General features: G+C 44.7%; 1 protein-coding gene across 5 annotated transcripts in view; it reads right to left on the bottom strand.

The window, feature by feature from the left end:
• Positions 1-54: 54 nt before the first annotated feature.
• lnx1 (ligand of numb-protein X 1) overlaps positions 55-12,342 on the bottom strand; it is a 46,293-nt gene continuing 34,005 nt past the window's right edge. For all 5 annotated transcript variants that reach the window (XM_060866782.1, XM_060866781.1, XM_060866783.1 and 2 more), the window contains 8 exons: positions 11,953-12,108; positions 10,089-10,297; positions 9,325-9,747; positions 7,382-7,516; positions 6,470-6,647; positions 3,784-4,030; positions 1,780-1,938; positions 55-1,594 (listed from right to left, as the gene is read on the bottom strand). In XM_060866782.1, coding sequence (XP_060722765.1) covers positions 1,459-1,594; positions 1,780-1,938; positions 3,784-4,030; positions 6,470-6,647; positions 7,382-7,516; positions 9,325-9,747; positions 10,089-10,297; positions 11,953-12,108 — 1,643 coding nt within the window. In that variant the 3' untranslated portion in view covers positions 55-1,458. The remainder of the gene's footprint in view (positions 1,595-1,779; positions 1,939-3,783; positions 4,031-6,469; positions 6,648-7,381; positions 7,517-9,324; positions 9,748-10,088; positions 10,298-11,952; positions 12,109-12,342) is intronic.

The following is a 12,342-nucleotide window of genomic DNA, read 5'->3' as shown; positions in this document are numbered from 1 at the left end:
TCACACACATTCACACACATTCACTCACACACTCACTCACAACTGTGACACAAGTTTCCTTAGAGAATAATTTTATTTATTTCATTTAACCAAAAGTATCATCGGATACAGAATGCTGCACGAGCCATAGCATGAGATACGAGACAGAAAGAGCACGGCTTTCCACGATGACCTGTTCACATGAAAGTTTATCTCCGTGGATATGTGCCATCTTTTCTGTCTCATATCTCTGAAAACACAAAATCTGCAAGGCTGCCAAGCTCTCATTTACTAGAAGCAGGCGTGTGTGTGTGTATATATATATAATATATATTTTTTTAATTATATATGTGTGTGTGTGTGTGTGTATATATACAAATATATATATATATATATATGTATATATACACACACATATAATGCTTTTCAAAGAGCGTTACAAACATATATTATTTTGTCAATGTCATTCTTTCTTTTATTTATTTATTTTTAATTATTTTTAATAATACTCATCAAAGTTATAACAGCAACAGCATCTGAAACATACCAAACATACAGACAAAGACAAAATAAACCTTTCTTTCTCTGCTGGATGGAGAAAATGCAGAGCAAACAGCGCGATGTCAATATCCAAAAAGGCCAAGGAGCAAGTAAACAAGTAAACAAACGAGTCAAAGAAACAGTCGCCATAATACACTTGAATTGCCCCCACCCCCCCACCCCCCAGGACCCAAAAAAGGACACACACATTAACAGAAAAGAAATGTGCGTCCACTTATAAGCGTGTTCTACCATAGAAACTAACAGCGCTGGCAACCCCAAACTCACTGCCATGTATCCCAGAAGTCCTTTCTCTTGCACCACAAATCTGCTACACACTTAAGAATTATATTTGCACATTGCCCACAGAGTAGTATTTATATACACTTTTATCACACACTCGTATCCTCATCAGGTGTGACCATGGTTCTTCTAGGTGCTTTCTTTTTTTTCTCGTCAGCTCCTCGTGTACGTGTGCGCGGCATCAGAAACAGCGAGTGCAGGAGTCTGTTTCCTGTGCCTTAATGATGATATCAGGGAAGGTGGGAGCGATCGAGTGCACAGGCAGCCAGTGAAATGATGGCAATAGGACAATCACATGGACTATTAGATGGGGCGTTAATCCTGAACCACCTTCAAAACTGGATGATCTCGTCCCAATGGCCAACACCTCTGGTGAGTCCTCATGTGAAGAGAGTCTGTCTGTCCATACTGTACGTCCCGACTTCAGTATCTGAGGTCCATGTCAGTCCCACATTCCTGGATGAAGCCAAAGCACCTTGCCTCATGTTCTACGGCGCCGGTCCATTTCATACGACTTTCCTACCATGGAAGTCCATGTCCAAAAGCCCGTTCATTGTGGGCAGGGACTGTGTGACGCTCCAAGCTCCGACATAGGGTCATTGTAATAATAAGTCCCTCCCTCTGAGCAACATGTGTCTATAGCAGGCTGCCAGGCCAGGAGACGATGGTGAGAGTAATACGGCCCCTCAGTTCCTTCAGCAGGCGCACTAGAGCAGTGTGAGTCATTCCCCATGTGCTCTTCGCATTCACCTCCAGCAGGATGTCTCCACACCTAGATACAAAGAGATGCTTGATTAGCTCTCACCTTCCCATAGACCCTCAAGATCCAGGCATTTTTTTGAAGGGGAGACATGTGACAAGTTTATAATGACAAAAGAAATCTTGGTCATACTGTACATATATCCTGTCATCATGTGTATCAAGAACCATTTTGAAGCTATATGGAATTTTGCGCACCGTATCCTGCCGTCGTTGTACGCCGGCGTTCCCTCCACGATGGAGCGGATGAAGAAGGACTGATTGCAGTTGAGCTCCTCTTGACCTCCAACGATACTGAAGCCCAAACTCCCGGACGTGCTCCTGCGCAACACGATGTCCTTACAGCTGTACAGGTGCCTGCGGGAGACAAACGGTTCACTTTATCACACCGAATCACACCGTCTGCACGAATCAACTCAATCACAGTGTCCCTGCTGATAAAGACCCGGACCACAGTAGCTGTAGCAGTGAAGCTGACACACGGCTGCTCTTACGTGCAAAAAAAAAACAAAACAAAAAAAAACACACACACACTTCAAGGTTTATTTGCTTTATAAACGATTATAATTATAATTATATATTTCATCCATATTTTCTTCTCAGTGTGTAAACTCTCAGTCTCATTGCGGAAAGAAAGTTTCTCCTTGATTCTTAAATACCTTCATTATAAATGATTTCCAATTTTTAACAAATAGACTAGGGGGGCACGGTGGCTTAGTGGTTAGCACGTTCGCCTCACACCTCCAGGGTTGGGGGTTCGATTCCTGCCTCCGCCTTGTGTGTGTGGAGTTTGCATGTTCTCCCCGTGCCTCGGGGGTTTCCTCCGGGTACTCCGGTTTCCTCCCCCGGTCCAAAGACATGCATGGTAGGTTGATTGGCATCTCTGGAAAATTGTCCGTAGTGTGTGATTGTGTGAGTGAATGAGAGTGTGTGTGTGTGTGCCCTGTGATGGGTTGGCACTCCGTCCAGGGTGTATCCTGCCTTGATGCCCGATGACGCCTGAGATAGGCACAGGCTCCCCGTGACCCGAGGTAGTTCGGATAAGCGGTAGAAGATGAATGAATGAACAAATAGATTATTAAGATCAGTCCACCTCAGGGACTCTTTTACAACTTTTTCGAACAGTCCGAGCAGAAAGCGAGACCTTACCGGGTGCTTCTCTCACACTTCTCTCACAGAATTCGTTTTATTTTAGACGTCGCGAAACTGAAACTTTTTCTCTCGGAGCAAATTATTATTCATGACAGTTATCCTCTCTACAGAGGGAGCAAAGCAGATGGAGAACAGAGATAAGAGGAGGAGAGAAGAGGAAAGCTTGAATGTAATCGTGTGCGTGTGTGTGTGTGTGCGCGTGTGTGTGCGCGCGTGTGTGTTTTAAGAACAAGGTCAAATCCAAGCATCCAGAAAAACACGCTCACACAAAAAAAAATAAAAAATTCTAATAGAATCTAAAATACTGCAGTCAGAGTCTGAGCTGTGCTGGTTCAGAAAATTCATCGATACCTTCCGACCAATCAGAATCGAGCTTTTTCAACAGCGACAAAACACGAGTTATAAGCTGTTAAAGGAAAAAGAATCAGTGAAGGGATGGTGTGAAGGAGGTTGAAGTCTTTTATTTGCCCAGATTGGAATATATTGTGATTTGTAACCGTTTATAGTTACATTCAGGCGGTTTCAGCATCGCATTTGTCTTCGTCCTTGTCTACGTCGTCGCAAACATGTACAGAGAGCGCGATCGTATCGACTTGTTTAATTATTGTGATTATTGTTGCGTTATTACGCGCAGTACGTCTCCTCTCCTGTGTCTTCTGTGTCCCACAACATTCCCCTGCCGCTCATTCTACACTTGTGATTTTGCCGTTAGCTAAAATACACGCAGAGGTCACTTACTTCCTGAGAATCGTGACACAGATCCTCTCTCTCTCTCTCTCTCTCTCTCTCTCCTCTCTCTATTACTTCTAATTGTATCTTTAACTTTATCCACAAAGTATAAACTCCTCTACACATCCTCTGTTCTGCCATCATTAGTCCATTAGCTACTGTTAGAAGTGATTAGTGGGAACACTGGTGATTTGCGTTATAGCCGGTAATGGAGACTTCACCAGGGTTGTGGACTGAATAACACACACACTTTCACACACACACACACACAATGGTTAAACAGCCGGGGATCTACATTTGCACTATTCTGTCTTATGTTACCTGGGCAGTTGGAGCCAGGACACCCAGATGGGGGAGTAATCCTCGCTGGGAGGGGGCATTTTGACGTCTCCAGGTGAGGATGGCGAGGACACGGCGGGGGGCATGCAGTCCACAGAGCTCATGTCAGGAGGTGTCATCTCCAGCACACGCAGCACCACCGGGGACGTGGTGTTCTTTAGGTTAGCCACCGCCTCGCCTCGAGTCACACCGGTCAGGTCCACACCGTTCACGTTCAGCAGGATATCACCTGGCAAACAAAGCAAGAGTTAAAGTGTTAATGCACCGCTCAAGGTGTCGAGTGTAAGACGCAGACGAGCCGAAGTGATGTTTATACCAGAAGAAGCAGGCTGCACATCTGCCATATGGCATCGTGAGGTGAGAAGATACAGTAAAAGGCTCAATCTGAATTAAAGCACAACACACACACACACACACACACACAGCTCTTTTTATTCAAACCTAGAAGAAATTTACACCCTTTCTAGGCTTTAAAAACACACCTGTTTTGTTGTATGATCATATATTCATGGTTTGTATTCTGCTTGATGTGACACAGAAAGGTGTGTGTGTGTGTGTGTGTGTGTGTGTGTGTGTGTGTGTATATGCAGTATTCTGCTTAAATCTGCAGATCTGATGATCCTAATGCATATGCATAGCAGGTGTGGCTTTGTTACTAAGCTTATGTGTGCTCAAAAGTGTGTGTGTGTGTGTGTGTTATTATCAGCAGGTCACCTTGGTGACAGGTGGGTGGTTTTGTTAGAACACAGACACACTCAATGAAGAGACAGTCCACTGATCTGTGTGTATAAGGCTGAGTCAGACATTTACTTAAGCTCATACTAAAAGAAGACTAGTTTTCGCTCCTCTACATCTCATCTGCATCTCGTGCTGTCGCTGACGATCAGGGGACGTTGAAAACAACTGGGTTTGAAAGAGAACATCAAATAGTTTTATTCCACCAGACGGCGTGTTAGTTACAGTACGGATCAGTCAGTAATCTGATGAGGGAATTTTTCATATCCTGATGTTATTATCGCATAACTCATGGTGCGAAAGCGCTGACGTGGAAGTGCTTATCATTATCATGGGTTATTGCTGTTTTCTCCATCTTGTGTGTTCTCTGGTTCAAATGATGACTGTGTTTCTTTAACAAAAGCTTATTTGTATATTTCAGTAGTTTTCCAAAAAAAAAAAAAAAAAAAAAATTAGGTAGTAGTTCAGGGCACGGTGGTTTAGTGGTTAACACGTTCGCCTCACACCTCCAGGGTTGTGGGTTCGAGTCCCGCCTCCACCTTGTGTGTGTGGAGTTTGCATGTTCTCCCCGTGCCTCGGGGGTTTCCTCCGGGTACTCCGGTTTCCTCCCCTGGTCCAAAGACATGCATGGTAGGTTGATTGGCATCTCTGGAAAATTGTCCGTAGTGTGTGATTGTGTGAGTGAATGAGAGTGTGTGTGTGCCCTGTGATGGGTTGGCACTCCGTCCAGGGTGTATCCTGCCTTGATGCCCGATGACGCATGAGATAGGCACAGGCTCCCGTGACCCGAGGTAGTTCGGATAAGCGGTAGAAAATGAGTGAAGGTGGTAGTTCAGTTTCAGTCCAGGTTTCAGATTAATATAGAAATTTTTAATCTAGCTTTTTTTTTTTTTTTTAATCTGACATTGTTTCTTATATTTGAGCTTCCTCGATGCTCAATATCTCAGTACTCTCAGTACTCTGGGTTCTGAATGGACTTTTCATGTAAAGAGTAGTAGCTTGTATTTAAAGAAAAAAACTCCCTTTTGGGTGACTTGTTTACATCCTCATATTCCTCGGCGATTTAGTTTCTAAGGATTGAATTTCTGATTCGAGAAAGCGGCGCAGCAGAACTTTAGTCCTCTAGTCTGTCCTCGTCTAAGCTCATACACTCTGCTCATACAGCTAAGGTGCTAAAGATTCAGATTTCACACAAAATACCACCCGTCTGCGTCATCAGGCTTGTCTCGTAGATCAGAAAACTAGCCGAGTCGAGTCTCTGCCTTACCTCGGGACAGTTGTGCATTGCATTCTGGGACTCTGGGTTTGGTGATTGTTGTGTTGTCTGTCTTATACACTGGATTTCTCATGAATACATTATTTTTGTCACAAGTACATTACTGCACTATGAAATACTTTTCTTGACATATCACAGATTAGAAAGTAGGGGTCGGAGCTCAGAGTCACTGGAGCAGAGAGAGGGTTAAGGCCCTTACTCAATGGCCCATAAGTTGGAGCTACAAAAAAATGATGAGAAAAGAAGTTTTTCACGGTAAAACCTGGATCACAACAATACAATTCTTTTCATTTGGCCACCTGTAACGTTTGTGACGTGACATACGGCTAAGTACGGTGACACACACTCAGAATTTGTTCTCTGCATTTAACCCATCCAAAGTGCACACACACAGCAGTGAACATACACACACCGTGAACACACACCCGGAGCAGTGGGCAGCCATTTATGCTGCGGCGCCCGGGGAGCAGTTGGGGGGGGGTTCGGTGCCTTGCTCAAGGGCACCTCAGTCGTGGCCGGCCCGAGACTCGAACCCACAACCTTCGGGTTACGAGTCAGACTCTCTAACCATTAGGCCACGACTGCGTGCTTAGCGTTGTGTGTTATGTCAGAATTTTCACCCTCTATATAAATTAAATCGGAAATATAGACACACACCTTTGCAGATGGAGCCTTCACGAGACACCACACCGTTGGGGTCGATGTTGGTGATGTAGACGGGCAGGTCCCAGCCTCGGCTGTTCATTCCTCCTGCTACGGTCATGCCCAGAGACTCGTTCATCTCTTTAACCAGAGTCACCGTCTTCTCATAACACCCTGGCTTTTGGCACGAATCCTAGGAAAGAAGGAAACCACAGAATCATGTCTGAGTCCAGTGTGTGTGTGTGAGAACAAGATGTACTGTATGGCATGAATATGACTAATCTATACAACTTCTAAGACACCTTATGACTTCTAATGTATAGTATAACACCAAGAAGAGATATATATATATCTATAATGTGTGTGTGTTTAAGCTAGTTATGAATGAGCTCGCTATGTCTCCCGGGGCCTGTGATATTCGTGACCGCTGCCAAAGCACAGCCCTGGAGCACATCCAAAAGAAACAAATGCAGCAACTAAGTGCTAACTTAATAAAGACATTTAATAAAACGTCACCGTTGTTTAGTCTGAAAGAAAGTCGAGTCACGGCGGCCGTTCAGATCGTGATCGCGGCCGTGAAACCGAGCAAAACAGAAGGAAAAATCCGACAGAACGAGAGGTGTTAAAGAGAGGTGAGAGGAACGCGAGAGCACACACTGGGCAGAGTGTGAGAGTGACAGAATCACACCCGAGTATGTATTGTGAGTTTGAGTTTTATTAGGATGAGACGTTAGGAGACACGTTTCCTCAGATAACAACCGGAAGAACGTCCCAATTAGAGCAGAAAACCCGCTCTGCTGTAGCGTCTCCTGGCTTACAGACACGTCAGTCGTGAAGCTGTGTGTGTGAAGTGAAACAGCAGGCAAGACGATGCACTCTGAGTAGGTGTGTGTGTGTGTGTGTGTGTGTGTCTGGAAGATATCTCACCACCAATGACTGCTCCACATCCACAGCGGAGTACGGTGGCGGTCCCTCCATGTTCCACGGTGCCTCCTGTAATATATCCGGGGCAGGAACGTGAGTCTGCCTCGAGACGATGAAGTGAACTCTCTCCACACTCGCCTACAACACGGAACAAAACATCATTACTGACTTGTTCACATACGGTGCAGCTCACAACCCCAACCAACGTTCTCTTCAGTTTTACCCAGCAGTGCGTTTGAAAGCCTCAGAAGAAAAGTTGAGGAAAGTTTCATGGCACTGTATAACTTGTAGCTGCGTCACAAATCGCAAACGTACACACTATTTTACTCCACTGTGTAGTGTAAATAGTGTGAGTCACACTGCAAACTCCAAGAAGAAGAAGAAGAAGATGAAGAAGTAGAAGAAATGCATTTCAAGTACACGAAAGATGCAGTTATTCAACCGAATAAACAAAGTGTGGAACGTCGGACGCTTCGTGCACTCAATACTCATGGATTTGCTTACGTAGTGGAAGTGGGCGGAGCTACCAGGTCCTGACACTGGATGAGAAAACATTCCATGCTGTCCTACGACCTTCGGTGGACGAGACGTCCGACAAACGTTGTTTTCAACACTCAAAATTTAATCTGCGTTCATACCCTAGACAACAAGTGTGTAGTATGTGATTTGGGACGCAGCTTGTGTGTTGCGTCAGCATTATTTAGTTCTGTATAATATATAGACTGATTTGATGAAACAACAAAACAAGGTCGGAGTAAAAGGGTGAAATGCGATCGAATGATTTATACGAACATCCTGAGATCGACGACACTTCCGTTATTTTTTATTTGGTTTGGTTTCCACTGGGGGGGGCACGGTGGCTTAGTGGTTAGCACGTTCGCCTCACACCTCCAGGGTTGGGGGTTCGATTCCTGCCTCCACCTTGTGTGTGTGGAGTTTGCATGTTCTCCCCGTGCCTCGGGGGTTTCCTCCGGGTACTCCGGTTTCCTCCCCCGGTCCAAAGACATGCATGGTAGGTTGATTGGCATCTCTGGAAAATTGTCCGTAGTGTGTGAGTGTGTGAGTGAATGAGAGTGTGTGTGTGTGCCCTGCGATGGGTTGGCACTCCGTCCAGGGTGTATCCTGCCTTGATGCCCGATGACGCCTGAGATAGGCACAGGCTCCCCGTGACCCGAGGTAGTTCGGATAAGCGGTAGAAGATGAATGAATGAGAGTGGTTTCCACCGAAGTGAAGATCTTTAATGCGGTTGTGTAGAACAATTTTTAATTATTCCAACCGTTTTTTTTTTTCCAGAATACTGCAGTTCTGTTTCGCCAAAAGAAAGAAAATTGACGTATGGGACATTTACAATCGGTATAAAGAAATGAATTATTTTCTGCTGTAAGCCTGATATAAAATGAGTCAGGACTCTGTTGACTTTCGGTGTCAGACATGTGCTTTTTCCCCTCTGCTAGATAAACTTCCACAGACTTTAAGTGGTTGTAGATAACGACTTCAAAGCACTTGGGGACTTTCTATGAATATATTTCTTCTTGTAGGTTAGATAAAAACAGAAATACTAATGAAACACTACAAATTCTTGAAGCTCTGAATGTCTACTTTCTTATGAGCTTCATATTAAACACCACTGTGGACTGGGACCTGATAAAGACTATCTACAAAACAGGAGCAAAAAAAAAAAAAAGAGTTAATATTAGGAAGCATATCCAAACACACAAACACAAAACACACACAATGTGTTATAGTCTGTGTAATGATTCCTCACTCACACACCCACTTCTCCCTGGAGGAGCTGCAATCAGACTGAGATTATCAGTGAAAGAACCAAATCCCAAAGAAACCAATGTGGTTTGGAGAATCATCAAGAAAGAAGAAAATAAAAGAAGATTGGATTTCCTGTATGTAGTGTGTAGTGTGTATTGTGTCTGCTCTGTGTCCCACCCACCTGTATGAGCAGTGCAGCATGCTCGGGAGCACCGTAACGCAAGTCGTGTCCATTGATCGCGAGCACGCGGTCGTCGATACGCAGACGCCCGTCCCGCGCGGCCAGACCTCCTTCTAGCAGGTGGAAGATGAAGACGCCGTGCTCGTCGGGTCGGCGCACCAGCTTGATACCCAGCTGCTCGTCAGGCGATCCTTTCAGCAGTACCACGTGCAGACTGTCGTCCCTCACGTTGCCACCGGAGCCCGGATACAGCAGCTCGCCTGGTTGAGGCACCTGATGGTGGTGATGGTGGTGGTGGTGGTGATGCGCGCGGTAACGATGGCGCTGTTCACGTAGCACAGTCAGCCTGAGCAGCATGCAGGGACGCTTCAGAGCTGCGAGGGCGTAGCAGTGCGGTACGTTGGTGATGTCGATACCGTTCACCTGTCGGAAGAGGAGAATTAATAAATACATAGAGAGACAGAAGGACATAGAGCTTGAAAGATATAGACATGGACGTTGTACGGAATATTCCTTCGCTAAGTGTTGAATAAAGCGACTGCAGAATGCTCAAGTCAAACTGAGGAAAAAAAAAGATGTAAACACTAACTGAGAGCGTTTTTATCTTGGGCCATATTGCTGATGCCTTTGCCAAACAGATGGCGAGGCACATGACGGCATCAACACGTCCCCGTGCCAACCTCGTATTCACACCTACTGTACAATGATGTAATTTCAGACCTCCTCCCCACCTCATCGGCTCTCTCTCACTCTTTCTCACACACCTTGAGGATCATGTCTCCAGGCAGAAGTCTTCCATCACGAGCAATCACTCCTTCTCTGTAGATGTCCTGGATAAGGATGCGCACAAGAGGCGTCTCATTTCCCCCCACGATGGTGATGGCCAGCGGCTCGCAGGGGTCAGAGCGCGTGATCTTCACCGTGGTGACCTCGCCGTCCGGAATGAGATGATGGAGCTGAGGTAGAGCGAAAACTACGAGAAGGAATAGACAGGAAATGCGTTGTTAGAAATGTGCAGTCTTTAATGACGCTCTTTACACCAATACGGAGAACCAGCATTAACACAATATGCTGTTTGGTTGTTTACAGTTAAATGGGGTGAAATTTTTGGCTGTAATTTTATTGCCCCAAAACTCTATAATACACCGACAAAGAATAAAACAAAGCATGTTCTGTTCTTCACTGAAAAATGACATCTTAACTAGTTAAAATATCTAGATAACAGTCACATCCATCTACTTTATAGAATTATAAGATTGAAATATCATGTTATTAAACCGATTTTTAGACTGTTTTCTTCTATTACAGATCATTTTCCAAGTTAGCGGAAATCTCAAGAAACAGATTTAATAAGAAAAAGATTTCATATGTAATTTATACTAATCTTATAACAGGAGAGATGGAGAGATTTGACCATATTCAGGATTCATATTCTGAATTTCAGGAGTGTTTATTTTAACACGTCAAGTAAACCATTTATTTATTTATTTATTTATTTAGGGACTTTTATTCTTGAAATTTCCACGACAGGACCTTAGGACCAAGCTGAGTTACTTTCCAGACCTACTTGTTTTTGAGTGATTGATTGTGTGTGTGTGTGTGTCTGTGTCTGTGTGTGTGTGTGTGTGTGAGAGAGAGTGAGAAACTCGATCAAGCACACTGTTTCATTTTAATGAGGAAATGAATTCAATTCTCATTTGTCACCCAAGCTTTTAATTGAAACCAAGAACTCAATCACGTCTCTGTACGGCAGGTCGACCCACAAGTTGAACAGGTAAATGCCACATGATGGAAAACAAAGATTTACATCTAATTCCGATTCATCATAAGAGTTCAAGCCAAAACGCAATAGACAGACACACAGACAGACACACAGACAGACACACAGACACACAGACAGACACACAGACACACAGACAGACAGACACACAGACATTCAGAGACAGACAGACAGACAGACAGGCAGGCAGACAGACAGACAGACAGGCAGACACACAGACAGACAGACACACAGACAGACAGGCATGCAGACAGACAGACAGACAGACAGACACAGACAGACACACAGACAGACAGACAGACAGATAAAGTATTACCATTAAAGAGTAAAACTAGCACATGATAAGGAACAGGATAACAAAATCAGACCTTCACAACAAGCAAATATTTTTTTTTTTCATTTTTTCCTGTGCAAATGCCTTCTATCGGTCTCCTTTCTTCCCACTCGCTGTCTTTCTCCTGCATTTTTTTCTTTCATAGTCAATTTTCTCTTCAGCATCAGAGAGTGAGCAGGCAAAACTCATTACTTCAGACACCACCTGGGGCTTTACGTAACACACACACACACACACACACACACACACACACACACACACACACACACACACACACACTTGTCTTACTAAATACACATTTGCACTTCCAGTTTCTTCTTCTCTCTTGCTGCATCTTGTCTTTTCGACTCTTTCTTTCTCTCTCCCTGTGTCTGCTCAGCCTTCTGTCAGTCCCATCTGCATTATTAAAGGAACATATGCTGTAGCTGTACTCAGGGCCCTCGACCCAGGCTGTCACCCACTGACACACTGTGCATCCTGACACACGTGCCCATGCACACGTCAACGCACTCACCCTCTTGTGGTACGGTGGCATTTCTGAGGTTGTCACTTTCCTCTGTGTTGTCGTGGACCACCGCCGTGCCGCTCTTGGTCCTCCTGAGCACGCTGAAGGCTCTGTTCAGACGTCGGAACGAGCGACTCCTCACTGACGAGCGGTCAAAGTTACGGACTGTAGGATATACAACAAGGAGGAGAGTCAGAGTCTGAATATGGACATGTCTGGACTTGTCTAGATCTGTTCTACGGCAGCCAATGAGCTGCTCGGTTGGCCTTGTGTTTTTTGTTGTTCTAGTGTTTCACTGTTAGACCAAATGGATTCAGATGTGCTGTGTAGTGCTGATGTGTTTCAAAGACATGTACCCAGTGCTTAAATCTCCCAACACACACACACACACACACGCTG

Source organism: Tachysurus vachellii, chromosome 3 (assembly GCF_030014155.1).
Source record: "Tachysurus vachellii isolate PV-2020 chromosome 3, HZAU_Pvac_v1, whole genome shotgun sequence".
NCBI lineage: Eukaryota > Metazoa > Chordata > Actinopteri > Siluriformes > Bagridae > Tachysurus > Tachysurus vachellii.
Note: the sequence above shows the minus strand (reverse complement) of the source record. Positions and strands in the feature narration are given on the sequence as shown.